Source organism: Ambystoma mexicanum, chromosome 6q (assembly GCF_040938575.1).
Source record: "Ambystoma mexicanum isolate Mex_15411 chromosome 6q, UKY_AmexF1_1, whole genome shotgun sequence".
Taxonomy (NCBI): domain Eukaryota; kingdom Metazoa; phylum Chordata; class Amphibia; order Caudata; family Ambystomatidae; genus Ambystoma; species Ambystoma mexicanum.
The window spans coordinates 80,212,726-80,239,649 of record NC_090937.1 but is presented as its reverse complement, the minus strand read 5'-3'; the positions used below and the strand labels follow the sequence as shown (position 1 = coordinate 80,239,649).

Sequence of the window (26,924 nt, the reverse complement as noted above, 5' to 3'; positions counted from 1 at the left end):
TATGGTGTGGCTGGTAAGGGAGGGTGAAGGAGGGGAACTGCTGGGCGTTGGTCTGGTGCTGATGTTCTGGACAGTGCGCTCTGTTCAGGAGATGTGGGGGAAGCGGGAGCAGTGGGTTTTAGAGGAGGTGAGGGTGGGTGCGGGGCGCAGGATGGAAATGCAGGACAGTTAGGCTGGTAGGGAAGGGGGAGTGTGTCAAGGAGAGGGTGGGAGTGCGCATTGGGTTGAGAAGAGGGTGAGTTGGAGTAGGGGATTATTGTTGGCTAGGTTTTTGGAGCACTAGCATGCCGGTCTGGTCTGGGCAGGGCGGGACATGGTGAGGCACCTAGATTCCTCACACACTATTGGAAAGGAGCGTCCAGAGTCAAAATATATAATGTGATCGAAATGCACCTATATTCAAAACATACACTGAGCGCGAAATGCACCCAGGATAAAAAAAAATATACTGTGAGCAAAATGCACATAGGATCAAAAACATATACTGAGATCGAAATACACCTAGATTCAAACCATACACTGTGTGGAAATGCACCTAGATTCAAAATATACACTGTGAGCGAAATGCACCCAGGATCAAAAAGATATACTGTGAGCGAAATACACCTGGGATCAAAAACATACACTGAGCGAAATGCACCTAGGATCAAAAACATGTACTGTGAGTGAAATGCACCTAGGATCAAAACACATGGAATGAAATGCACCTAGATTCAAATATACATTGTGAGCGAAATGCACCTATAGTCAACATATACTGTGAGCGAAATGCACCTAGGATCAACATACACTGAGCGAAATGCACTAGGATCAAAAACATACACTGAGAGTGAAATGCACCTTGGTTAAAACATGAACTGTGGGCCACGTAGACCTGGGTTCAGAATATGCAAAGTGTTTAACGTTTATGTAAATGGCTGTGCTCCCCGCCTGTACCAGTTTACCTGATTGCTGCTGTTGGGTCCATCCTTGGGCTTGCAAGGGCTAACGGGGACAAACCGGGTACAGGAGCTGCCCAGAGAGGACCTGCCCTTAGCTGTAGCCATTTGCTGGCTGACTGGGGCAAGGCTGCCCTGGCAGTGTTACTGATGACGGGGCTTCTGGACACAGGGCCGTACACCGCCACCAATGAGGGGCAAGGAGGGCGGGTTAACAATCCAGGGAGGCAGGATTTAAAGGGAAAGCATAGAAGCGGGCAGATAGATGTTGACAAAGTGAAAATGCATCGATGGATTATTAAGATTGGTTTGAATGCGAACACTCACCCAAGCATGGCTGTTGAAATAGGCTGAAAGGGGAAAGCTAGTTTGAGTACTGATAGTCTGAAGGATGATCAGTTCCCCCATACCAAATGAGCGCAAAAGGCAGGGAAATTGAAGCTAAAGGCAAAGTCAGGACAGGTTAAAAAAGATGGGGGCTCCATAGAAACTATGGAGGGAACATTGCCAATAGAGAAATCTTTTCTAGCAGTATACAGTCGAACTCTAGGGTCTCCAAGTGAATAGAAATGTTAATTCTGTTTAAAATAATTTTTTGAAATATTTACTCGAGTTAGCAATTCCATGGGCAATCTATTAGTGCATAATGAGCTGGCGATGGGCTTGATTGAAGATGCATTTATTTTTGCTTCACCCCTTTTATTATATGCTGATATGATAAGTCATTTATAACGCGCCTGTACACAAGTGTTTCTAGGCGCGACAAGACAAGGGAGGGAAGAAGGGGGGAGGACAAGACAAATGATCTTACTAGGCCTTGTGTCATTCTGATCGTGTGGGAACGAGAAGTGCAATGGGAAAGGGAGAAGGGGTGCAAGGGACAGAGGAGGGGAGAACAGGGCAGCAATGCTCTGAGTAAGTGCAGTGGGGCTCTGGGTAGTGCAAGGAGAACAAGGGATTGTAGGATTACAGTTACAGCCCCTAAGTGCGTGGTAGGCCCGGTGGCAATGCAAGGGTGACTGAGCAAGTAAGATCCTGGTACCCAGTGAGACTCTGAGGGTAGCCAATCAACCAGTCGGCACAGACAGGTAGGTCAGCAGGGAAGGGAGAGAGAGAAAGCGGAGAAGAGGAAAATTCTGAGCTGCTTCTGGAACTTCAGGTGGTCCGGCTCAAGTTTGAGAGGGGCAAGGAAGTCATTCCAGAGGGAGGCACCTGCAGAGGAGAGAGCTCTACCCCCCACTCTCTGCCTGCAAAAACATCTAACCGTTAGAGAGTTGGTCGGTGAGGGATGGACTCGAAGGAAGGTATTTTGGAAGAGTGTTGGATTTAGTGCACACCCTGGCCCCAGAAAGCCTTGTGGACAATGCAAAGGGTCTTGAACTTGATTCTTGTACCCATCGTGAGCCAGTGGAGAGATTTTAGGGCTTGAGAGGTACGGTCCTTGGGCTTGAGGCCAATGATAAGGATGCAGCTATAATCTCAAGATCTCCCATGGGGCTCAAGACATTTTTTACGTTCTCAATTATTTGTGATGAAAACTGCCTCACAATCAAGCAATGAAACAAAATCATGCCCTGTCACAGGAGCAAAACAAAGAAGATAACTATCCTTCATAAGGTTGACCAGATAGATTGTGTTGACAGTTTTGATTCCCTATGTGTGCGGTTTACCTGCAAGGGTTCACAAGGTCCACAAATTGAAAAAACTGCTATTGTGTTAAATAGACAGGCAGGGCTCACACTTACGCTTGGAGGTGTAATGGGCTCAGGCAACCTCAGCAGTACTATTCAGAGCAGATATTTGGGGGGACTGTTGAATACTAAGCCAATTATTAGTGGGGAAAGGCATTCCTAAAAAAACAAACTACTTTTACTACCAAACAGTGCCCTTAACATATCCTTGTACATGGAGCTTGGATATGTATAGGTATACAGTATATGGTAAAACAAAAACCAGTGATGTTACGGCTATGCATCTGGGCTTCTCTCAGAGCTGGTTGCATTAAAAAAAAAAGGCTACGCTAGGAGTGTCACTTTCCCCAAAAGGCACAATGTGGCCTTCTACCAGACATGTTCATTCTGTTATTCACAATAGGCTAACAGTCCCTTGGGATAATCCTGAGGTAATAAAGCACACACATTTACAGAGGATCAACGAATCCTACCATCTATGGTTCATAAAGGACATGCTTTCCAGGGGATGTGGCCAGCCATTGTTTGAATATACCCTAATGAAATGTGAATTCTGCCTCGAGCATTACTTATTTTCACTGGAACCTTTTGAACAGATACAACTATACCCGTAGCTGTGCTTGGGTATTCTAATGATTCCAAACTTAACGTAGAACTAGAAGGCCAACTCTACAGCCACATGCATATTGTGCCTACATCCCACAGAATACTTTATCTACCTCCACAAAAGTTAATACAACATTTAACAGGAAAGGTAGTTATAAAATGATATTTCTTTAACATTGCGGACATGAGGCTTGTGTAATGTATTAGGCATACAGTTTTTACCTATAGAGGAACTATGGCTTATCAGAACTTATGCCATTTACAGAGATACTGTATTATTATAGACAATGTGTTTAAATATAGAATGTAAATTGTAATTCTTTTATTGCTTTAATTTTTTAATTGTGATGCTTATATGGAACATATTCAAATAAAGCTACAACGATGATGGTTCTTTCTCTTGGCTATAGCAAGAGAGTGGTTTGCGCTTTGAGGTTTAAGGCTGTACCCTTGTGTAGTTTTACCCTACGAGAATGCCAGTAAGATCCCATGGCAAACCTAGATGAGAAAGAGCATGTAATTAATGAGAATGGAACAATGGTTGTTGGCTTCCTGATATATACTTCTACAATCAAGCACATCCTCAAGGCCACCTTTATTCCAGGCAAATGGGATACTCACTTGAAGCTCACAGAGCTAAGCCATCTGTGATGTGCTATCATAGAAACGGGTAGAATGTAAGACTTTTGGGAACTCATTCTTGATCTTGTTCATGGAACATAGATTGCTACATTGAGATTAAATAACCTTTTACTATTGAAACAAAAGGCAAAATGGAAAGGTCAGGAGACAGACCTTACAGTGCACATGCTCAGTGCCTATATTAGAAACATTGTTCTTTTCGTTCTGCTGTGCCCACGATATGGTGTAATCTGAAAGCACTGGCATGTTTCCGTTCTTAGCGTGGCAAACTTTCAAACCTGTCAAGAGACCTTTTGTCATCTTGTAAACTTGAATAATCCGTAGAACTGCCATAAACATTGCTTGAAAAATGTGAGTCAAGGTTGAAGGATGAGGGCGATTTAGTAGGCAAATGCATGTGCCATTCTATTGTTTTTAACTTGGTGATCATTTCTTGTCTAGTCAGTAATTTTACGTGGAAGTGGAAACATGATTTTGAATGTTACTATCCTTCTGAGCCTCTGAATACAGGATCATTTGTGACTCCAGCTGTCTCCATGGCGTCTTCAGCTTTCTCAGAATGAAGGGTAGGTGTGACACTCCGGAGGTCTTAAAGGCTCTTCACATAATACCTTTTGCAGGGTAGAGCCTCTGCAATATTCTGGGGGCCTTTTCAGCTTCTTTGTAAGCTTTTGTTCAGGGACGCGATGCAGCAGGCTCAACAGCACACTTCAGTTTCTATTCAGGCTCTGAGGGAGGTTAGCCGCTCCAGATTACTCAGCGATTGAGTCTCAAACAGAAACAGCTCACTTGCTCTGACATTTTATAGCCAGAGATCGTTCGCTCCCCTGTCTCTTCTTTCTTTCTCATTGTGTTGCACCAAGCTTATCGTTTTCATTGGTTTCAAAAGGTTTGTGGGACCATAGGTCCGCCCTTCTGTACCCTCAGTTTGTGATATTATACTACATAGTTTAGTTTCTTGGCGCATAGAGCCAGTAGCATAGCTCATGTAGCTGGCTGCTGGTTCCCATAGGCATGCTAAATCACCATGATAGGCAGAGACAGGAAGGGATTAAAACCGTGTCCATCAATTCAGATTTTACTTTCACCAGCAGCAACATGCAGGTATCCAGCTTCTCTTTCTATTCAGGAGAGTGAAATTGGCTGTGCAGTGCGCTCCCTTTCTACAAGATTTACGATGATCCCTCTAGTGGTCTCCACCTTGGTTCAGATAAGGTCATGGTCATTTTGTCATTAACCACCACAGCCATGCCTTAAGTCACACAGGCACACAGCCTGTGCAAACTGTGTATTTGTATTTGGTGTTTGATCTTTCACAAAGCCCCAGTGTTCACGATGGGGCCTTGTTTTCGGATGACTGTTTCTAGTGGTGGGAATCTCACGGGCAGGTGTCTCTGGAAATGTACATCCATAACCATTCAGCACTCTGATCCCAGCTAGGTACAAGGTCAACGATTGTGGTTCCCACTAGAATTTAATGCAATAGCAGCTGTCGCAGGAGGTTCAATCAAAGAAGGCTGCTTGTGGCGTTCATAGACTGAGAGTTTCTGAAGAAGAAATAACTGCTGCAGATGGAGGTCTAGTGCATCTGACTTGTGGTAAAGAGGTTCTGTTGGCAGAAGATTAAGGTTAAGGGCAGAGAAAGTAGTTGAAATAGGGGACACTCCTTGAAGTACAATGGCCTTGGTATTTAGCTGGCAGTTGAGCTTATTATTGATCAACAGTCCTGGGCACTGTTCATTGATGGTGCACTTGATTTCTGGTGCTTTTGCCTCATTGTGTTGGGTCCACCCAGAGATGACTAGCAAGCCTTTCCACGAGGAATGGGATATGTTTGAGAGCTTGGACTTGGCTAGCACTGTCGTGTCAGGGGAAAACACCATTCCTGATAGGTTTATTGTGAATGTGTCTGGTTCACGAATCACCAGAGCACTGTTTTGAGTGGGGTCAGGGGTCAACACAGTGAAACACCACGGATTACACTTTGACAGTTAGTTATAAAAATAATATATTTATTTGATGCCCTGAAAACACACTATGAAAAATGACTAATAACTGTTAATTCTTTCTGAATGAAACATTACTCGGTTGATAGCCTATCAAGACCCATCTCTCCAGTGAGATAGGCTTCAAAACCAAGCACATTCCCAACCTGGAAAAACACTGCTTAAAAATCATTGTGTGGCATGTGAATGAACAACAAATTCATGCTTCGTAGATACATTCCTTGCATTTGATGATGGCTTCCCAGAATGGCATCTGTTAGTCACCTGTGTACCACTATACCTCCCTAGGAGATGGAGGATTCCAAACCTAGTACATTCTCATGCATCATCTTATCATATGCCTTCTAGAAATAAATGAATACATGTATAGTGCTGCAAAAATATTGTTATAGGCAAGTAATGGTTTGCTTTTTCTGCTTTGTTCTAAAGGCATCTTGCCATATTTCTCTGACGTCAAATGTTTCTTCAATAAAGCTTGCTTTGCTTTCGTAGTTGATCAAAATGCCTGAATATTTATTGTTCTTTATTTCATCATAGGCCCCCTTACATATTCACACAGCTATGCTTGCCTTGGACCATTTTCAGGAGCTTTTCAGTCGCATGCCAAATACTGGGTAAGGCAATAGTTTGTCAAGTAAGGCTATTGTGAATCTTACTATTTGTGAAAACTTTATTTTTTCCAAATTTGTGATTTTGTTATGGGTTAGAATTTGTATAAGTTCCTTAGCAGATAGATGTTCTCAGATTCTTCTTTTTCCCCCTTGTCTAAGGTTTGATTGTGAATTTGCAGTAGAGGTAGAGTTACAAAGGTCGAAGGGAATCTAACAAGAGAGAAATCTACTTATAAAATGTGTTAATTCTAACCGTGAAAGCCACATGCTCCTGTATTGAGTTTTGTGAAGTTATGCATGTTCTCTTTTGAAAAAGAAACTTTATTCGAATGCAAATAATAATTGTTCGAATGGATTGTGTCCTTCCACTGATTCGTCATCTTTTGATATATACCAATATCCTGCTTGCAGCTCGGACAGCAGAGGGTGCTGCGTTGTTGGGTCGATGTCCCTCGGCGGCTTCCATCCCCACGCCTGTACGTGATGTCGATGTTGGTATAAATAGCACACACCACGCCTGTTACCTCTGTTCTGTTTATTCGGCATGCACAGCACACTTCGAACGGTTTGACGCAACTCAGTGATTCTTTTTTTACTGCATAGTACTATTTCTTAGAGTATTTATACTCCGAAGACTGGTTTCAAGAGGTGTTGTGACAGTGACTCGAAGATGTCGATAACAGAGCGCACAGGATATGCCTCTGGTATCTCGGTAAAGAGCACAAAGTCGACTGTGGTCCATGTCAGTCCATGACTAGAAAGGCCTTGAAGGAGAGGCTGTCTAAACTTGCCCTAGATAGGTTGGTATCTAAATCCCCATCATCTACTCCATTGAAGAGGAAATCCTCTGAAGATAGCAGTTTAAGGAAGTCACCACAAAGTCCTAAGAAAGGTTTGAAGTAGTGGAGGTCAAGGAGCGACTCGCGTCATTCCTATTCTTGGTCTTCTCGAAGAAAATCCAAGAGACGCCATTGTTCTTCATCATCCGACTCCTCGCCCGATAAAAGAAAGGTACGCTTTCCAGACAAGTCCACCTCACCAGCAGATTGGGAAGAGCTCCATCGGAAAACTGAAGTTTTTTCAAAGGTGACCCCTCCAGGGCCCTCGAAAGAGCCGAAGAAGGCTAATGATCCCACCGCGTTTTCTAAAGCCAGCTGGGAGTCATCGAAGGCTCCGACTTGCAGGCCCAAAACCCAGGGTCAGAAGCCTCCTGTGATGTTTACTCGAGTGGCGTGGACAGGGTCGGCCGCAAGTGAAGCATCGAAGCCAAAGGCTTCCACAGCTTCTCTGTCGAAGGATTCGGTGTTGAGGTCTTTGACATCAAAGCCATTGACATCATCCTCTGATCCATCTTTGGGTTTTAAACTGTTGTCGAAGAAAGACTTTTAAGTCATCAATATGGGAGAAGGAGGGAAGAGGATGAATCATGCCAAATGTCCCTTAGGAACTCATTTCTAAGCAATCCCGCTTTTCGGACTTGGCTACTTACCTTAAGAAGGCCAGTGGTTTAGACACTTCTCCAGAAGTGGATTTTGCTTCTCCGGACTCGGCTGTGCATCCAAGTGCTGCATACAGGACATTGATGAACAACGTCACATAGTATTTGGTTTGGGGGGCGTCCTGCAAAGGATCTAGTACAGAATGATCTTATGGATATCCTGGGAAAAGGACCCCCTAAAGAATCTGTACTGCCATTACATTCTATGGTAAAAAACAGTACCTTGGTTGATTCGCAAAAGCCTGATACCCTTCCTAATGTCAACAAGGAGTTTGTAAAAAAATATAAGCCATCGGCTGTTGATTCTGATTTTTCTCTCCTGAGTGCTTCGTAGTACAATCGGCTACTTATACCTCTAAAGCAGCTGCTCATCCATCCATCATTCATCCCGATAGGAATGATAAAAAGTATGAAATGCTTGGACGAAAGGTGTTCTCGGCTGGAAATAAGGCGCTTAAGGCCATGAACGCGTCTTGTGCATTAGCTGAATACACATTCACTTTTTGGGATGTGGTCTGCCAAGCAGCTGAAAATATTCCTGAGGGGGAACTGAGGGATGGCTTCATCAACATAATCAACGATGGTAAGGAGGCTGCTTGTCAGTCTCTTCAGTCGGGATTGGATGCGTCACTGTGTTGTTCGCTTTATGGGATAGAGTTGTGTCTTAAAAAGATTCTCATGGCTGCGCAAATCTGGATTTGCTTCTGATGTGCATTCGAGACTTTTGGATATGCCCTTTGATGAGTTACATCTTTTTGGGGCAAAGGCTGACAGCATAGAGAAAGCTGCAAGCTTCTAAAACGGCTGAAAATCCTTGGCTGCAGCCATCGGTCAACCTCTCTCAAACAACGATAAATGCTCCCGCCAGGAATGACTGAATATTTTGTGACTCAATAACAAAATTCACATCATTATTGTATACCTTGAAGAGGTTATATCTACAGCAACCCTATTGAAATACAAGACATGATCTGAGAAAGCAAGCAAGAAATGCTTACACACTTACAAGATCCAATTATTTGGTTAATTTAATAATCTTAAAGTAATAGATCTGGAATATGTACACTGTAAAATATAAAACAAATGGACAGTATGTGTGCCGCAGTATGAACTTGTAGACCTAAAAAGGATACCAAAACACATGAAATACAAGTGTTCAAACGAAAAAGCAATACAAAAATAGAAATGGACACAACGCAATCAAGTCCTCATATCTTTATAAGCCCTGGAATAAATAACAGTGTACACCTAGTCCTATTCTAAGTGGGTCATATCACAAAGGATCGATTTAGGGACATTTTTGGACAAATATTGCAGTTTTAGTTCATTGTTAGTTCTACAGCAGTGGCGCATTACAAACGTTTAGTTGAATATATAGAGGTCACCACCTTAGTCAGGACCAAACGATAGTTGACTCTGTGATTGATCATAATGAAAACCAAAAGCAAACCTAAATGAACACAGGGTCTTAGAAACCCCTGCTAACTGTGCCAGTAGACTACACATATCTAACTAATCAGATGTAGACAATGCATACCAGTGATGTGAACAACTAACCAAGAAGATGGACAGGACGTTGTTGAAAAACATCAATTTGTGAGCCTTGAAAAGCCAAAGCCATCCATGAGTTATGTACAAAGTGATAACTTATCAATAAAAGGGAAGCCTGCTATAGATGGGGAGATATCTTACTCTCACATATATGCTAGCAGTGTACCATGAAAAATGTGAAGCACAGAAGATCTGAACATGTGCCTCAAAAATGCACCCTGCATAAACAAAGACATTTTGGATTTATTTGTATGCGATCTAAGCCTTGCACAGATAACATGATCATAAACAGGAGTTAACTACGGAGAATGCCTATGCTGACCAGAGGTGGTCTCAACAAACGGGAAGGAGAATTTCATACACGAATGTCTCCGAGTTCGATAGCAAACAAACACCATCCACCACTTGTAGTGGATAGCAAACAAATGCCTGAACACTTGTAGACACCACTTAATGATGCATGTTAACTCAAAGCAGAGAATCCCCACAATTAGTAAATATCAACTTATAGGTGTGCTAATTCCCATGTATGTGTACAAATCAAAAAGATTACCTTGACCAGTTGTCCCAGGGAAGGTAACGAGACTGAGTGATCGAGTGAACTCACTACGCAGTGCTGACTAAAAAAGACATACATACAATACGGAGCTGGGAGCACACCATTTGAATGGAGGCTTTTGCTAGTCACTTGACTTGCCCCTGCCTAACTGTACCGGTTCCCACGAGTGGATAACACAGTTGCTATCTTAGAGAGATGCATCAACAGTGAGCAGCCAAACCCTGTGTCCACTACTACCTTAAACTTTAGAGAGTCCCCTTCTTGGACATAAAGATATTTCCTAATTTAGAAGACAACCCGATATCTTGGTTGAGAAAGCCAGATGTTCGCCCTAAAAACCAAAAGTCCCTATAGTTATAAAGTCTGTAACATAAAGTGGCGGAAAGGAGGGCTCTGCGTTTAAGCATATGAACAACAAACAAAGAAGGCAAAAAGTCCTGTTAATTTTTCTAACGGATCCCTCCCATGGGAAATGACATAAGTCGTTGGAAGTTGTAAAGATGGGTGTTGGATCAAAATATGATGCGCCACTTGGTTAACATAAGGTTGACATAGAACTAAGAAGGTGCTCCTAGATGGCTGCATCGAAAATATGGACTGAAAATTAGATATAGGAAGCTCATATTGGTGGGAATAATTAATCATTCAGGCATCTCTCGTGGTAACCAAGACGATGAATCCAGCATGCCTCTTTCATAAGCAATGTTCGTTGCAAATTAGGTACATTCTTGACTGTCCAGCACCCACCTTGACAAATCATTTGCAGAGTGTTGAAATTCCACAAATGGGGAAACTGGAGGAGCTGTGATGTTTTTACGACGATTTCGGGATATGTGTTCAGTAATGCAAAGATGTACAGCACGCATTGTTTGGCCCACGCATCTGAGACCATAGATGCACTTGATACAGTAGACCACTATTGTGGTTTTGCAATGTGTATAACTTTTCAAATGCCATGTTTTGTCCCCAATGTCAAAAGACGATCTTTCTAGAGAACCTACAGACCGAACACGTGCCACATGGGAAGTAGCCATGCAGTGGACGTAGGTCCCAGTGGACACCCACAGAAAGAGCTTCTTGAAATTTGGAATGTACCAAGGTGTCCCATAGATTCTTTTACTTTACTTTATGCCATTTGTATTGCGCGTCCATGGACAGTTAGGCACTAGGGAGCAGACAAGACTCAAAACACAAAACAAGTAAAAGATGCACTTTCTAACGCAGAGACACCTCAGACTAAACTGCCCATTCAATCAAATAAACAGCCATGTTTTCATTTTTTTTAAAAAACATTTTAAGGACTCCTGACAACAGAGATCAAAAGGGAGTGAATTCCATGCTTTGGGAACTGCAATAAAGAATGCTCTGCTTTCAACCTTCTTAGTCCTGCTTCTAGGTAGGATAAGATAGTTCTGATTACTAGACCTCAATGATCTGTTATTCACCTTATAGGTGATAATATCTTGCAGATATGGGGGAATTAAGCCAAGTCTGCATTTGAAGGTAATCACCAAGAGACGATAGAGAGCACGTGCAACCACCGGAAGCCAATGCAGAGACCGTCTGGCAGCTGAGACATGGTCTCGGCAGGACAATCCCACAACCACCCTAACTGTGCCATTCTGAACCACTTGAAGTGTGTTAGAATTGGCCTTGCCATCGGCCTTACTAAGCCCACCAAAAGACTACTGCAATAATCTATTTTGGGTCTGATAATTGCTGTAGCAATCGTCTCGGCATTAGCCTGTGAAATAAAAGGTCTAAGATGAACCAGCAGTTTAACATAATAAGCTGCCGCAGAGACAATGCTCCTCATGTGTGCTTTCATATTCAGCTGCTGATTGAAGATCTTAGGATGTTTGGAGGCAAACAACAGTGAGGGTTTTGCGTGGGATGCTCTGTTGTATTAAGAGCCAAAACGTCTTAATTCATTTTTTTCAGAGCAAAGGTGCTGCTACTGTGAGTGAGCGCACTCGCGTTACTCTGGTCTGTCCGGATCGGACAAAATGTGCGCGTGGGGCCGCGGCCCACCAACTTACTCACTAGGCCACCTCCCAGGATACCCATGTAGCTTAAACATATCATGTACAACGCAAGCACGCGGGCATTAACAGGATCTGTCAGTATATTATTTTCTTCAAAAGCACGCAGATATTTTAGGGTGTTCTCCCCTCCCCTCTCACTGGCACACGACCAAATATTATCTTTAGCACCCGGTAATAGTATTTTGGACATTTGAACACTGGGTTGGTTCACTCGCATGGATTGTTCGGCATGTCTTCTAATATACAAGCACCCAGCGTAGTGCCTAGAATCACTACTCCTGAAAACTAAATTGCTCGCCCCACGTTTTTACTAAATTTCTCTTTTGTCAACCTAATTTCTAAGCACATACCCCTATTTACCCCAGAATCTTTATGCAATAATTGTAACATTGGCCCACCATCACCAACGGCTGTCCTATACGACTTGTCCTTCCACAGCCTTGAGACTACCTGTGAACTTTTGCATTAATTGCGAAGATCCCCCTTACTCTGGTGTGGCAACTGTGCAATTGGTCCTGGCGTCTGGCGTTCTCCTTCTTTCCAATGTTTGGGTGGACCAATGCGCTTGAGATGGTGCGCACCGGCAAGTAAGTGTCCTTACCGGTAGCCATGAGAACAAAACTATCATTTGCATATGCCCCATAGTTTTGGGCATCCGCAGCACTATATCCACTCACTGTACACCCATGTAATTCTATACAGGGTCCCTGATTAGCAGCCCTGATGAAGGCGGATTTTACATCCATCTACTACCGCCGAAACGTGAGGATTACAGGGAACGGTGGTCAACCTGTACTCCAGCTCGTTGGAATCTTTGTCACCAACCAGCACTTAATCAAGTCGGCAATTGATCAGATATCTTGCATCAAAAGACCATGTATCATTTATTGATTTCCCCACCAAACAACTTTTGTTATGTCAACGATTAACTATTGTACCAAATAAGGGGACTCGTGATGCAATGAATTCACTAGCAAATTGCACATGTACTTATATTTCTCTTCTCACAACATCAAAACGTATGTTAGTGATTTGAATCTGAAGCACTATTCTTTCAGAGTTGTTTTATTTCACCTTTGATGTATGTAATTTGTTTTTATCATTTGTTTTCAATCTGTTTCACAATCTGCTGATTATTTCCAATGTATTTAAGCACTTGTAACACTTGAACTTTTTGAATTGCTTATGTTATCCTATTCAGCAGTAAAAACATTTGATCTAATTTTCCTATTTTTCCTACATATATATTTTTTAATTTTTGTACCAATGATCTATTGTTTCTTTGCATGTTTAGAAATAACCCCCTGAGTAGGTAGTAATATGCATTCAGAGGCTAACCTATTTAGTGATTGCTAGAATTGAGCAACTCATTCCTATATTCATAAACAGTTCAAGAATTCAGGCCAAATAATTCTTTTGACCTGTCCTCGTATTTCTGTGGTCATCATAAGTACAGTAAGGGTGCATCTCTTGTTTTATAGTACTGTGAGTGAGAACACATACCAGTTTGTTTGTGGTGGGTCTTTGAGGAGAAGTGAGAAGTGACTGAAACTTGCCCTCTTAAGAGAGTGTGAAACCATTTTCCTGGGTTATCCACAAGCCTTTAATCTCTCATTCAAATCTTTGGGATGGTGTTAGTCTTGTATACTGGTACAGTTTCGGCGATGTTAGGGGAGTTTTCCTAAAGTCCACTTGAGGTAAGACTTCATAAAACTATCCCAATGGTATAAAGGTCCCCAACTCTTAGTATTAGTCTGTACTACTCATGGGACCTTGGTAGAGTGGCAGAGCAGTCGGGCTTATCTTAAGAGGAAGATGTGAGCTGTAGGTAAGTACACTGAACCCGGTTAGTAAAGCAATTCAAAGAAACACTTAACACCAATAAATGTATATTAAAATCTAGATTTATTATAATTAAACAAGAAATGTCTTAAAATACTTATTCGAGGGGATTGTGTCCTCCGACGTATTCCACATCTTTGACAGTAATTACCACAGCTGTGCTGCTTCGGAAAACTTTTTCGGCGTAGGCGTCCTGCGTCGATGACATCGATATGCTCCCTCGAGGACCTCCTTCGATGGTCGACGTCACCGGATGGTATATCTAGGATGCACGACACCCGTAGCCTCAGTTCCTTTTTTCTGCGAACGTGTTCGCTTCGGGATCTCGGCGCCTAGGTTCTTCTACTTCATTGCTAAAAATGAGAAAATGTCTTCGTCCTCTTCTACCCCGAAGTCGGGCTTCAAAAAGTGCCGGGACTGCGGTTCCAAAATGTCCATTACGGACCCGCACAACGTTTGTCTGTGGTGCCTTGGGGAAAGCCACGCCATCCACGATTGCGATGAATGCCATTTCCTTACTTCGAAGGCCTTGCGGGAGAGGAAGAAGTTGTTGTTGGTAGGTGGGGTTGCTAAACCCGTAAGTCAAAATCCACTGGTCTTTCGACCGACGATTCGAGGGGCAACTCTCCGCGTCGGTGTGAGTCCAGGGGGGTCTCGTTCTAGGAGTGGGTCCCGCCATTCCTCTGCCTCTTTGAGGCATTCACGGAAGCGCTGTCACCAGTTGCCTTCCTCGTCAGAGGACTTTGTTTTAGGCAGAAACCTGTGCAGTTCCCTTTGGGAACACTGCAAAAGATTTAGGACTACAGGTGTTAGCAGTAAACCCACTTGGTAGCAGTCTGTACCACCCAGATTTACCTGGTAGCTGTGGCTGAGCAGTCAGACTTCCCTCAAGAAGAGTTAGGCAGTATGCAAAGTATACACAATAGGCACTCAGATACAATAATACAAGCAAACACTGACCAGAGCTTTGGTATCAAAGTATATAATTATTTTTTTAAAAACACACTGTTTGAAACACTCCAGCACTCTTATAGTAAAACACTCTAAACACAGTTACTATTATAATATGTACAACCCTTATTCCTTATCAGATAAGTCTTAGTTAACACCACTTATTTCCAGACAGAGGTGAGCGCTTAACTATCGATGGCACTCCAATAAGTTCATGAAGAAGGGAGGGAAAAAGACAGAATATGGAAAGATACACCACTCTAAGATTTAGAAAAACTTTTAGCTAGGCAGATGAGCAAAAGTCACTTGTGAGCCAAAGTCCATAGGCTGGGCCCACTCTTAAAGCGAGCAGAGCACAAATGCGCCCAAGATCACACCGTTACACTAGGCTTTGAAAGTCTTGCAGAGAGTTCGAAAAGAGTTTAGAGAGGCTCAGAAAAGTTTAGCCAGGGTGTCCCAGGCTAACCCAGGTTCGAAAGCCGGGGGCTAAATCTACCCCGTACAGTCGGTGGCAAGGGAAGCCAGGTGGAACATGTTACCTTAAGTGGGAAGGATCCTCCAACGGTGGCAGTTGTTCCTGGCAGCGGGTGCAAGTCTCGGCGTCGTCCAGGGGAAGAGAAGATCTCGACTTGGAGGAAAGCTGAAGGTCGTTGCACTGCCAGGGAAGAAACCAGCCGCGGAGTTTTCCGGTTAAAGGTATTACCCTTTATTTTGCGGTCGTGGTAAAACGTGGTATTCCGGTTCCCGGGGTGCTTGGCACAGGCAAGGCGGCCACGAGATGCGTCGGGAAGGCGAAAAGACGGTGAACTGGTTATCCCCACCAGTCAAAGGAAGAAGACTCTCCGGCGTGAGATCTCCTCTGTCGTTGGGAAAAGTGGTGAGACGGTCCAGCAGGGCCCCACCGGTGGTGTCGTCGTGGCAGGTCGGCTCAGCTTCTCCCTCGTCGGATTCTTAGGTCCTGTGGCGACTTCTGAAGTTCCAGTCCCCAAAGCCCTGCTTTTATGCAGAAAACCCCCATTCACTCAGCCTAGCTGTCACTCAAACATGCTAAGTGGTGAGCCGGCCGGCTCACCACTTGGGCCAATCAGGATGGAGTGCGCCTTGAGTTGGCTAGGCAACTCAGTCCAGGGTGCCTAAATCCCCCTCCACCCCTCCTAAGTACCCCAGACAGAGTGGCACCACTTTGGAGGGCTTCTGTGGAGAAGCCCGCCAAAAGGAGGAACAAAGGGCTCGACTTGGGTTGGAGTCACAGAAGAGAACACAAACGCCATTTTAGAACTGAGTTTTGGCAAAAAATACCAACCGGAGAATTAATAATTAAATAAACCGGCGGTATGTTCGAGGCTATCATAATTAAATAAAGGAAGATAGTAGCCTCGAACAATGGGAAAATCCCATAGAGGAAATATTCACGGTTGAATATAAAAAGTAGTATCCACTGCCACCAGCCAAAACTCGATCAGGGGGCAGGAGACGTGCCCCCTCGACTAACAGACCCCCCCGGGGCAATCGAATTGCCCTAGCCAGTACGTCCACAATATGATGGTTGGTACTGGTTCTGTTCAGAATTCAAGACTAGTAATGTCAATGGTGACTTTACATGCCCTGGGAGACAGTAGTCAGTCCCAGGGTATGGAGTCTATACTGGGGGGTCACTATGACACCCCTGTGTTACTGCACTGAGGGTGCTGTGTAACACACATCACAAAAACACATGCATCCCTATGGAGTAAAAGACCCCATAGCCCATTAAACACATCTAGAGTCAAAGAAACACACTCAAATCATGTCCAAGAGTGAGGGTAAAACAGTCTCACTCTTGGCAGGAGAAAAAATTAAACCCCAAAAATCCAGCAAAGCTGCTGGGCGACTCACTAGGTTAGGAAATTCAGCCTAAACAGAGCATTCTGCATAACACTCTGCCAGACGGCAACACTTGTCGCCGGCCGAATGGGAGGAATTCTGCCGGCAGATGATGGTGATTTATCGAATCGCAGGGCACCGTTCCGTCCGCCGGCAAGAGAAGCCGGCAAGGAACGCGCTAGAGCCACCGTCGCACGCCTTCGGGCTCGGGCCCGGTCCTCGACACCGTCGAGACCGTTGGAGCCTGTGAGGCCTTTTAAGAAGCTATCGGCTCCATGCCCGTCGAGGGACTCTCTCGAGGCTCCGGGGAAGTCATCAACGCCATCGGCGCCGAGGCCGTTGAAGGACACGCTCGGGGCTCCGGCCTTGAAGCCGTTGTCGAAGTCGTCGGCGCCACTTCCATCGGCGCCCTCGACACCTTTTGAAGAGAATTTACTGGAGCTGCCCCGGAGAGCTGTGGGAGCTCCGAGGAAGGCTCTCAGCAAGTCTGTGCGGCCTATGTTTGACCCATACTCTGTTCCTCCTCCAAGGGTGGACTTGTTCCAACCCTTGGAGTACATTTCGGAGGTGGAGGAAGGGTCTGATGAGGAAGGGGTTGTGCCTCCTGAGGTTCCTGATGACCTGTTGTCTGGTCATAGCCAACTGGAAGACCTTTGTCAATCTTTACATGATGCCAGTGATCTTGATAACTCTCCGGAGGTTGAGTTTGGCAGGCCTGAGCCTGGTACACATGCTGACTCCTCGTACAGGCGCCTTGTGTGGAGGGTGACTGAGTATTTGGGGTGGTCTGCTCCACCTGTGGAATTTCTGCAGGATGACCTGCCAGATATATTGGACCAAGGTCCACCCACTGACCCGGTGTTGCCATTTCATATGGCCTTATAAAGAAGGGTGGCCGCGGCTTGGACTGCTCCGGAGAGTCTCCTGGCAGTGAATAAGTTGCTTCCGAAAAAATACCGTCCAGCCACTAGTGACCCCTGCTACTTGTCTACGCATCCCACTCCGGAGAGTTTGGTGGTGCAGGCGGCTACGCCCCCAGCGAAGCAGGCTGTGTACCCTACAATCCCTCCTGATAGGGACGACAAGCGCTTTGATGGTTGGGCGAAGAAAGTATTTTCATCTGGGGGTATGGCTTTAAAGGCAGCCAACTCCGTTTGTGCCTTGGCAAGATTCAATCACACTCTGTGAAATTGTGTATCTTTGGCTGCTGAACATATTACCGAAGGGGAGGAACGGGATGGTTTTCTAGCTCTCGTTCAGGATGGCAAGGATGGCATGTGTGAATCCGTTCAGTCGGGTCTGGATGTGGCAGACTGTCAGCCGGTCCATGGCGGCGAGCACTGTGATGCGCAGGTTTGCGTGGTTGCGGAAGTCAGGGTTTGCTCCTGATGTACAGTCCCGGCTTCTCAACATGCCCTTTGATGGTGTCCATCTTTTTGACAGCAAGGCTGACAAGAGCCTTGAGAGGTTGCAGACCTCCAAAGCTTCGGCAAAGTCCTTGAGCGCTGCAGTACGCCAACCTCCGCCTTTTCGTCCTAGGGGACAGCAATGGAGGGGGCGGGGGGGTTCCTTTTGATTCTACTCTTCCTTTGGTAGATCGAGAGGAGCTGCCAGTCAAAGGGGCCAACGTAGGAGTACCAGAGGTGAAAAACAAGGTACTCGAGGTGCCACAGCCGCTTGGGCAGTTGCCTCTTTGCCCTCAGGCTCTGCCGCAGCCACTGCCGCTCAGTCATGAGGCCATGGCGCAGGGTTCGCTGGTTGGGGGAAGGCTGGAGCAGCATCTTGTAGAATGGCGTGCCATTACTTCAGATGTGTGAGTTCTGGAGATCATAGTCCACGGCTACCGTCTTCCTTTCCGGCAGAGGCCTCACGACAATCCACCAGGGAAGCTCTCTTTGAAGTGTCCGGATCCGCTCCTTGCGCAGGAAATCCTATCCCTGCTGGAGAAAGATGCCATAGAACTGGTGCCTGTGCGGAGAGGAACAAGGGATGGTATTCCCCATATTTTTTTATCCCAAAAAAAGACGGAGGATTGAGACACATCATGGACTTGCGTGGTTTGAACAAGCTCCTCAGGAAGGACAAGTTCAAGATGGTTACTCTTTCTCAAGTCCTCCAGGCCCTTCAGCTTCAGGATTGGTTGGTGTCTCTCAACCTGAAGGATGCTTACTTTCATGTGCCGATTCATCCCAAGCACAGGAAGCACCTGAGGTTCGCGGTTGGCGACTCGCATTTTCAGTTTCGGGTCCTGCCGTTTGGATTGACCTCCGCCCGAAGGTCTTCGCCAAGCTGATGGTGGTGGTGGCAGCGCATCTCAGGAAAGAGGGGATTTGCGTCAACCCCAAACTGGACGATTAGTTGATCAGGGCGCGCTCTCCCGAGCAAGCCCTGGATCATCTGTCCGTCACCTGCCACTCCCTTCACAAGCTGGGCTTCTCCCTCAATTTAAAGAAGTCCCATTTGACACCTACCCAGTGGCTCCAGTACATCGGAGCAGAGCTAGACACATCCTTGGGGCAGTGTTCGCCTCCCCAGGTGAGGGCTCATCACATTCTGCAGATGGTGAACAAATTTCAAAGTGCCCATAGTCTCCCGGCGTTCGAGTTCTTGAGACTGCTCGGCCTCATGGCATCCTGCATTTTACTTGTGCCAGAGGCCAGGCTGCGAATGAGATCTCTGCCGTGGGTGCTCAAGATGCAGTGGTCACAGTTCTCCGGCAGGATGTCGGCTCTCGTGCAGATTCCGCCCTCGGTCGCCCAGGACCTTCTGTGGTGGGCCGTCGAAGGAAATCTGTTGAAAGGGGCTCCATTTTGGCAACCATGGCCGGAGGTGACGATCGTGACGGACACATCCCTAACGGGTTGGGGAGCTCATGCCAACGAGCTGACAGCCAGCGGTCGTTGGTCTCTGTCAGAGTCCAGACTCCACATCAATCTGTTACAGCTGCGGGCTGTCAGGCTAGCCCTGAAGGCTTTTCTGCCGTCTGTGCAGGGGAAGAAAGTCCCGATTATGACGGACAATACAGTGGCCATGTACTACCTCAACAAAAGGGGGGGGGCAGGGTCACTCCCACTGTGCAGGGAGGCGATGCAGTTCTGGGCCATCCAGCAGGAAATTTAGATCTCAGCAGTTCATCTGGCCGGAGACGAAAACGCGGCAGCGAACGCTCTGAGCAGGCAGAGCACGGTCTCTCACGAGTGGGAGCTGGCTCAGGAAGTTCTGTTGGAGATCTTCGCCCTTTGGGGAACCCCACAAGTGGATCTCTTCGCCACCAGTGTCAACCGGAAGTGCAAAAGATTCTGCTTGCAGGAATTTCCTCCTAGAAGAGCCTTAGGGGACGCGTTCGTAGTGGAGTGGTCCTTCCCACTGCTGTATGCGTTTCCTCCAGTCCCCGTCATTCCGCAGGTGTTGCGAAGGTTACGGAGGTTCGGTTCCCGGCACGGGCCAGGAGAGTGTGGTACCCGGACCTTCTCAACATGTGCATCTGCCCTCCACGCCGTCTTCCCCACCAAGACAATCTGCTCTCACGGGATGGTTTCGGGTTCTCCATCCAGAGGTCAAGTCCTTCAGCCTTCACGCTTGGTATCTGAAAGGTTGAGGTATAAGGATTGGGACCTTCCCGAAGATGTGATGGAGGTGTTGCTTTCGGCCAGGAGGCCAGCAACGAAAACCCTGTACCATTGCTGTTGGAGAAAGTTCTGCGACTGGTGCAGAGTACAGAATGTGGATCCTTTCCAATGCTCCATTCCTTTGGTTTTGTCTTTTTTGCTTTCTTTAGTCCAAAAGGGCCTGGAAGTGGTTACCATTAAAGGTTACCTGGTGGTGCTGTCCATATTTAAGCGCTCGTCTGAGTAATGTTCTTATTTTAAAATCCCTTTGGTACCTCAGTTTCTAAAAGGGCTAACTAATGTGTTTCCACCGTCGCCTTTCCAGGTGCCGGGATGGGATTTCAATTTGCTTTTAAAGTTCCTAAGCTCCGTTTGAGCCCTTACATTCTTGTCCATTGAGACTGTTGTCCTTTAAGACTGTATTTTTTGTTGTGGTTACTTCCGCTCGCAGAGTGAGTGAGTTGCAGGCACTTTCCGCCAAACAATCATTCACTGTGTTCCATAAGGACAGGGTTATCTTCTTTAGGGTTCGTCCTTCTTTTCTTCCGAAGGTTGTGTTGGAATTTAATTTAAGCCTGAAGGTGATTCTTCCGGCCTTCTATCCTCCTACCCATTCTGGTAAGGAAGAGGAGAGGCTCCATAGGTTGCATCCTAGGATAGCTTTGAGTTTCTATCTCTCACGGATGTCCCGGGTCAGAGTGGACGATCAGCTCTTTGTTGGTTACGCTGGAAGGCGTTTAGGTCAGGCTATTTCCAAGCAGACCTTATCCAGATGGATCATCTTGACGATCTCTGAATGTTACCGGTTGGCGGGTATGGACCCTCTATAGGCTTACGGACTCACTCTACTAGGGGTGTGGCTGCCTCTGCTGCTCTGCAGAGGGGTGTTCCCATTCGTAATATATGTGAAGCAGCCACATGGGCATCAGTCCATACATTTGTAAGACACTATTCCCTGGAGTCTATCCATGGGCAAGATTTGGCCTTTGGTAAGGCAGTCCTATATTCAGCAATTTGATTGGGCATTCTAAAATTCTAAATTCTTTTCCCACCTCCTTATGTTGCCACTGCTTTGGGAGTCTGTCAAAGATGTGGAATACGTCGGAGGACACAATCCCCTCGAAGAACAAGTTACTTTCTTACTTGGTAATGTTCTTTCGATGGGATGTTCCTCCGACAAATTCCACATCGTGCCCTCCCAGCCTTCCCCTCTACAGAATTTCTTATGCGATTGCAACTTATATTTCCGCAAGGCTTTCTGCAGTCATACTGACAGGTAGTTGGTGCCACACGTTCTGGGGGAAAAAACTACAACTGAGGAAACTACAACTGAGGCTACGGGCATCATGCGTCCTAGATATAACATCCAGTGACGTCGACGGTCGAAGGAGGTCCTCGAGAGAGCGTATCGACATCGACGCAGGACGCCTACGCCGAAAAAGTTTTCCGAAGCAGCAAAGCTGTGGTAATTACTGTCAAAGATGTGGAATACGTCGGAGGAACATCCCATCGAAAGAACGTTACCAGGTAAGAAAGTAACTTGAAATACTTTTAGATACTTTTCAAAGGCCACTGCTTAGTTTGTAGTTGTTTGTGGTTACAATTGTTGAAGAGTTTGACACTAAAGGCAGTTCTACCGCATTATCGGTATTACAGCGCACTCGCAAAGATATACAGTAATTGTATTTAGTTATCTAAACCACATAAGATTAAGTATTTTTGGAAGGAAAACAGTTGGTTAGTCAAACAGAAGCAGAGCTTAAGTTTCTTGAGGCAGTTTTAGCACAAATTAACACTTTCAAAGTCTTATCCCTAATTATATGAAAAAGTCAGTTTGGAGAGGGCTCAAAGTCTCACCAAGCAGCAGAACAGCAAACTTTCCTGTGGATACTTTGTCTCTAGTTCAAGATGATGGAATAATTGATAAAGTGTTAGAGAACCCTGTTAAAGGACTTGCAAAAGGGACATAAGCCGACAGCTTGGGTCTGAGGTAAGAGTGCACACCCTGGACACCTCTAAGTGCACTCCAACATTCTAGAGCGACTTCTCGTTTAAGGTAAGCAATACCTTTTCACCCCAGAGTACCTTAGGTTAGAAGAAATGTTTGTGACTGGATTCTCCTTGATGTAGCAGCGCTGAACCCGGTTTCTGAATTCCTTGGTCTGGTGACGAAAGGTAGGACAATGAACAGGATCTCTCAGCAGCAGCCTCGAGGGAGGACCTCTGGCACAGATTTCTTCAGCTTCCCTGGTCAGTCTGTGAGTTTGGTGCCTTTTCTGCCGCACCACCAAAGGACATGATTTTACCTGATCAATCATCTTCAATTCCTGCACTCTGGTGAGGGTACTTGGACAAGTCGGATGCTGTCTCTGGAGGATCACCTGGAGCTCAGCAAAGACTTGGACGGATTGGACCTGGGCAAGATGATACACTGCGATTGGGTCGGAGGTCTGGTATTTGCGGTGTGCAGCTCTGGAACGTCATAGCACCTCGGGAGATGGCTCAGATTGTATTTATTCTCAAGGTTGGCTGGTCCCACCAGCCAAAAGGAAGGAGTCGTCCTCGTCTGAGTTCCTTTGTCACATAGAATACCGGGTCATGCCAACAGTGGTCGCTTAACGGTGTTGCAGGCATCTCTGGTCGTCGTCTTCTTCAATGGCTTCAGTTTCCAGTGGTCGACTTGCCTGTCACCTCAGGAACCTCACCTTTTATTCAGTTTCAGCACACACTCCTCTGCAATCCGTCTCAGCAGTTTACAGAAAGGGGCGTGTGGCTTTCCAATCGGGACAGCCAGACCCCCAGTTGGAGCTGGTTCCATTCGGGCACTGAGGCAGACCAAGAGCAGTGGAGTTCTTCCCAGGTAGGGCTTGTGATGCTGGAAATGCATTAGAGGGACAGGGCCTCCCTGTCCTGGTCCTGTAGTCCTTTTTCATTTGTGTTCTTTGTTTTCTGCCCAGGAGTCCATGTGGCAGTGCAGCTCTTCCTGTTTTTGGTTTGGTGTACAGACCCATGGAATACCCTTATGGCACCCATGGGTGGGGATACAACCCTGTGCCACTAGTGTATGTTTTCGAGCACCTGTGTGTGGCCCACAGAGCAGAGTATGGGCTGGTGGCAGCTCCATGCTGAATTTGACAGGTGCTCTGAGTATCCTCCATTTTGGGATATCCAGGCCCTGCCATTGGAATCAGTTGATTCCTGATAGGAAACAAGGTGGCCCCTGTGGTTTCTTGCTTTCTATTGCCTGCTACCTTGTTTTTCCAAAGTCCTGGAAAGCCCTGACCCTGTACCTTCCCCCTGACTGGCTGTTGGGTGGAAGTTCCATCTATGGTGTTGTTGTGAAGTCCAGGCCAGACTGGCTGGAGCCTTCCCAGTGACTGTATGTTGTGGGTACACCCTGTGGGTGGGACCTGGGTGAATGGAGTGTGTGACCAATATGCACTTGTTGTGGATGTCTAGTATCTGGTGTTTGACACAATGACTGAGACAGCCCTGCCTGAAACTAGTATGAATGCAGTGTGTAGTGTTGAATGGCTTGGTACTTGTCCCAATACACCTTCCTTGTTGTTAGTGTCTGAGAGAGAGGTGAATGGCTTAAATGCAGTGTATGCCTGATTGGCTGACTGATTGCTGAATGCCCTTCTGAGTGATTGGTTGCCTTAGTGTGACCCAGCAGAATGAATGGGAGATCAACTAGTATATCTGGGGGCCTCTCACTGCTAGAAATTGTTCAGAAGCTGGAGTTGAAACTAACATTGAAACTGAAGCTGAATCTCGAAGCCGAGCCTGAAGAAGGGTGACTGCTGTCTCCCTTGGCCGAAAGCCATCGAGACTGATCCAAGAGAGGACCTGGTTAGGCGCCCTCTTCCTGTGCTCCGATGGACCATCGAGCACCGCTAACCTTCGCCGAAGCGCCCTGGAAGTCCGACCCTTGCCAGGCTGCCAACCGGAGACGGTGACCGCCGAGGAGAACGAAGATAAGCACCGGACATTCCATCAACCGTCGTCGACCAGGGTTCGCAGGTTTGCAACCTCTGGAGGCCCGTCGAAGCGGTGTTGCCCAGAAGAGTGGACTGCTTGACGTCGTGCCATCAAAGACCAGAGCCGCACGCTCCTTTGCCTAAGACTTTTGATTCACGGACGTGCTCGTCCGCACCGCCGCCCACTTTATCCCGCCGGAGAAGGCCAGGCCATCGACGCGCGGGGAGCATCCGCCGGTGGGTTTCCCGCCCCCCAATGACCATAGAGACACCGGACGACTCGATGCCCTTGCTGGGCCACAGTTCTTCATAAACTCTTTGCGGTCCTAAACTATCGACATCGAGGTGCCCCGCATGCCTCTTCCTTGCAGGACATCTTCACTCAGTCGTCGACAAGCACCGCTGGGACCGAAGCTGCCACCTCGACGCTGTGTTCACTTTCTTCGAGGGATCTTGACGATCCTCTGATCCTCCCGGCCGCAGTGTTGAGGGACCAGAAGGTTCTTTTACCGGGTCTACACCCGAGGGGCTCCGCCCTTTTACTGGCACCATGGCCAAGGGGCTACGCCCTATTACCGGCAATGCGTCCAATGGGCTATGCCCTATTACTGGCAACACGTCCGAGGGTGCGCCCAAATGCAGCTCCACCGACCCCTGGGTCGAGGGTGTCACTCCTACCGGGCCGAGGCCCGAGGAGCAGGGTAGGCCTCGTGATCCACATGCAAGAGTCTTAGACGAGGCCAGGCCCAGCGGACTGAGCACCACGTGGCAGGCAGCTCGACAAAATGGCCGCCGTGCCAGAAAGAGGCACCCGTCCGACGCCATTTCAGGAATTCGGCGATGAACGAGTGTCAAGGTGGAACTGGCCTCAACCAGGTACGTGACTTAGTCTAACCCTCAGTTGCGCAGGGCAGCTTTCCGTGGCGTCCATATGAACAGGGGACGCAGCGGCTCCAGCAGCTCCCCGCTACCCGATCGGAACCCCCTGCCACCTCTTTGGCCAGTGAGGAGGTGCTCTTCGAGAAGTTCCTCAGCCTCATGAAGTCACCTCAGATGGGGGCTATCATCAAGGACGCCATCAGGGAAGTCATTCCCGCCATGCTAGTGGCACCACAGACGCCTCCATCGGGCCCCCAGGCCCTGGTGCAGCCGCCTCCTCTGGCTCCAGAGCCAGCTCTGCAACCTCCGCCGCTCCCAGTCTCTGTACCCCAGCCTCCGGCGCCAACTACTCCTCCTCCTCCACAAGATCCTCCAGATATACAGAATACTGATGAGGAGGAGGATCCGGACACGCCATCCTCAGTCAAGGCCTTCCACAAACGTCTTGTTGGTGTGGCGGAGTACCTGGGCCTTCCCCAACCCGAGGTCAAACAGCCCGCAGAGGGGGTTGTGGATGAAGTCCTCACGCGATGCCCCTCTGCTAAATCGGGGATTCCTATGCAGACTGATGTAGTCTCCCTGGCCAAGAAGGGCTGGCTCAAACCCCAATCGGCCCAGCCAGTCAATCGACGCCAAGTACAGGCAGGTGGGGGGGGATGCACTCTTGTTTTCGGCCCATCCTCAGCCACACTCTTCGGTGATTGCTGCGGCATCACTATACTCCAAGCCCCAGTCCTCCTCGTCCTCTTCCTCTGTGGCGCTGCTAGCCAAGGAGAAGATCTTGGAGACATATGGCAAGAAACTTTATTCCAACGTCTCTTTACATCAATCCAATGCCGATGCCATGCTGGCTGCCGCCAACCGGAGATTATGGATGGAAATTGCAGACTTCCTCCCGGAACTCCCTTCCCAGAGCCAATCGCGCTTTAAGGCGGGGCCAGCTGAGGCCAAGATGGTGGCGCAGGACCTCAGTGAATCCACTGTGACTCATATCGATACCTCATGCCGTGCCATCTGTATTGGCACGGACATGAGAAGGAAAGGCCTGGCTTCGGGGAGGGGGGGGGGGCACCTCTTTCACTCCTCTACAGACGAGGAGCTAGACAAAAAGAAAAGCGGCTCCCAATGGCAAAGTCTTTATCCATTCTTACAAAGACCACGTCCAAATCGTACACCCAATCTCAGCAGCGCTCGGAAAGGGGTCGTACATATGGAGGGTTCCGCTGCTTCCAGGAACGCAGATCCAGGCAGCCGGACCGCTCGCCATCTGAGCCGGTGCAAACAACAAAAAGGGGGATGAGGGAGTAACAGCTTTTTCCAGTCTCCCTCCTCAGCGTCAGCCTCCAAGGGAAAGAAAGCATGACATGCCCCTTCGGGGCCACGTGTCTCCGGTGGGGGGCAGGCTTGCTCTCCATGCACATTTCTGGTGCCAGAATTTCGTGGACCCCTGGATCCTCTCCATAGTATCCACAGGGGTACCGCCTTCCTATCCCAGCTTCTCCTACCTCCTCCTCTCCCACAGGTTGGGACAGCAACTCTTTTGGCGGAGATCCGGTCGCTCATAGAGAGCCAGGCAGTGGAGGAAGTCCCAGCCTCTCAGCAAGGCTTTGGCTTTTACTCCACGATCTTCGCCATTCAGAAGAAGAACCAGATC

The 26,924-nt window shown here is 47.2% G+C and overlaps 1 protein-coding gene across 2 annotated transcripts in view; it reads left to right on the top strand.

Annotated features, from left to right (window-relative positions):
* The window catches only part of UBA6 (ubiquitin like modifier activating enzyme 6), a 1,607,755-nt gene that overhangs the window by 622,588 nt on the left and 958,243 nt on the right, over positions 1–26,924 (top strand). For both annotated transcript variants that reach the window (XM_069630498.1, XM_069630497.1), the window contains exon 12: positions 6,421–6,497. In XM_069630498.1, the coding sequence (XP_069486599.1) occupies positions 6,421–6,497 (77 nt within the window). The remainder of the gene's footprint in view (positions 1–6,420; positions 6,498–26,924) is intronic.